The 2324-nt window shown below is 48.0% G+C and overlaps 1 protein-coding gene across 1 annotated transcript in view; it reads right to left on the bottom strand.

Moving 5' to 3' along the window:
• Positions 1 to 131: 131 nt before the first annotated feature.
• Positions 132 to 2324, bottom strand: part of EMH_0006710 (uncharacterized protein) — a gene marked incomplete at both ends in the record, with an annotated part of 3760 nt that continues 1567 nt past the window's right edge. Inside the window, 3 exons of the mRNA XM_013497635.1 lie at positions 132 to 181; positions 475 to 880; positions 1674 to 2255. Of these exons, the coding sequence (XP_013353089.1) occupies positions 132 to 181; positions 475 to 880; positions 1674 to 2255 (1038 nt within the window). The remainder of the gene's footprint in view (positions 182 to 474; positions 881 to 1673; positions 2256 to 2324) is intronic.

Genomic DNA, 2324 nt, shown 5'->3' on the forward strand with positions numbered 1-2324 from the left:
CTTGCCGCAGCAGCTACGCTGCTGCGTTGCTGCAGCAGCTACGCTGCTGCGTTGCTGCAACAGCTACGCTGCTGCGTTGCTGCAGCAGCTACACTGCTGCGTTGCTGCTGCTAGCTCGAGCAGATACAAACTCAGAGGCACGCGCCATCAGCCGTGCAGCACTTGTACACCCCAAGAGCATCTAAGAGCAGAGAAAGTCTGTATACAGCTGCTGTCTGTATATACACACAAGTAACATATATTCATATCAAAGGTGTACGCAATGCGATACACTACAGAAAACGCCGCTGTCTCTGCTGCTTCCCTCTGCTGCAGCAAGGACCCTTGCATCGGCCTGGGTTCGCTCCCTAGGCATCACGCCGCGCCGCTTGCAACACAAGGAACACAAACTGCTTCAAAATTCACATCAGGGTTGATGCTGCAAGGGTTTAGGGTTTAGGGTTTAGGGTTTACTAGAATGCTGGAAACCCCCACTTCCCTTCGTCGTTGCAGCGGGGGCTCCTGCTGAAAATACTACTACTGCTGCTGCTGCTGTTGTTGCTGCTGTTGAGTTCGTCTGCTGCTGGGGAGGAAGGACTCGCTGCTCTTGCTGCTGCTGCTGCTGCTGCTGCTGCTGCTGCTTCTGCTGCTGCAAGGATCGGATTCGGGGGCCATCAGCAGCTGTTTTAAACTGCTGGGCCCCTCTATACATTTCCAGCTTTCCTCGTCTTAAGCGATCGCCGGAAATTGAATGAACAATTACAAAACAACTAATCACTAAAGAAACGAGAAACGACGTAAAGCCCCTCTTGCTGGACTTGTAGAAAAAACCGAAACCCCTTACATTCTCAACTTCGGCATCCTCCACCCTCTCTCCTTTCTGATGTTTCTCTGCTGCTGCCTGCTAATAAATACATGTATTCTGTTTGTTTCACGATGATAAAGATAAACTATCTGTATTCGGAATTGTATTACAGATAGATAGATGCAGCTGCTGCTTGCAGCCGCCAAAGAAAGCTGAAATGGATTTCCTTATTCAACAGAAAATATCTATATCATTCCGAGTTGAAACGATGCTGATCTCTTTGCTCTTTTTCTTTATATTTCTGTTCTTGCATTCTCTCTTTCTGCTTTTGTATAAGCTTTATTTGTTTTCCTTTTTTTATTTCTCTTTCTGACTCTGAGCTCGATGCACCTTCGCTCAAGGAAAGCAAGCTGAGGAAGCCAGTCTAAGAAAACCAAATTCGTGTTGTGTTCAAATATACAAATTCAAATATTTTTTCTCGTTTTATATTCAAGTATACATAATAGTTAAACGCTCCATATTCTCGTGCTATAATAATTTTTCTCCTCCTCTCTACTCTCTCTGCGTCAGCTGTTTTTCTTTTGGATTTTCTTCTTTTTTCTCGTTTCATCATTTGCTATTCATCTTTTTTCGCGTTTCGTCAGTTGCCGTTCTTTGTCCGTTATTATTTCTTATCGTTTCACGAGTTGCTGTTTCTTTTTGTTTGCGATGCATCAGTTTTTTTTTCTTCTCTTTTCACTTGTTGTTTTCCTTCGTTTGTCTCAACGACCGGCTGATACCGCAGAGCTATTGAATTGAGCTCTAGGGCAACCCGTTTCATCTTTGATGCTAAGACTATCAGTTCTTGCAGGCTTCCTATTAGTGGCGCTTCTTCTTTGTTCATGTTTACTTGCTCTAGCAGCCCCTTAAACCGCGCGCTTTCCTGCACAGGCAGGCGGATATTCCAGAGTCGTTTCGGGCGCTGGTGTTCTGTTTCTGTTGCTGCTGCTGTTGCTGCTGCTCCCACTGCTGCTGCTGCGCTTTCGGCCAGACTTACACTGAGCTGCATATCAGCTTCTAACGCCTCTAAGAGACGCCGCCGCAGCTGCAGCCTCTCTGCTTCTTCGCTGAGCGCCTCAGTTCTCATAGCTGCACTTCTTGCCTTGGATAGAACAGCCGCAGCATCCCCGTCCGTGCTACTCCTGTCTCTGATGGATTCTCCTACGGCGACGATATGCTGACGCAAAGCGACCTCCTGCTGCTTCACCTGTTGCAGCTGAGATGCCAGCAACTTCCCTACAAACGGACTGGAACAAGAAGGGGTTTCTCCTGGCCCGGTGCCTTGCTGCTGCTGCTGCTGCTGCCGCTGCCGCTGCTCCTCGTTCCCTGCAGCAGCGTTATTCACGTCTAGAGAAGAAAGGGTATTCGCAATTGCATCAACTGTTGCTGCTGCCTCTTCACGGGTCTTGTATGCCATCAACCGCATGCGCCTCTGCACCGATTCGTTCCTAGCAGCGTCTTCTACTTCTGCAATGCCGGGGATAGATTCCATGCGGCTTGC

This window comes from Eimeria mitis, genomic scaffold (genome assembly GCF_000499745.2).
Source record: "Eimeria mitis Houghton genomic scaffold, Emh_scaff281, whole genome shotgun sequence".
Classification (NCBI taxonomy): Eukaryota; Apicomplexa; class Conoidasida; order Eucoccidiorida; family Eimeriidae; genus Eimeria; species Eimeria mitis.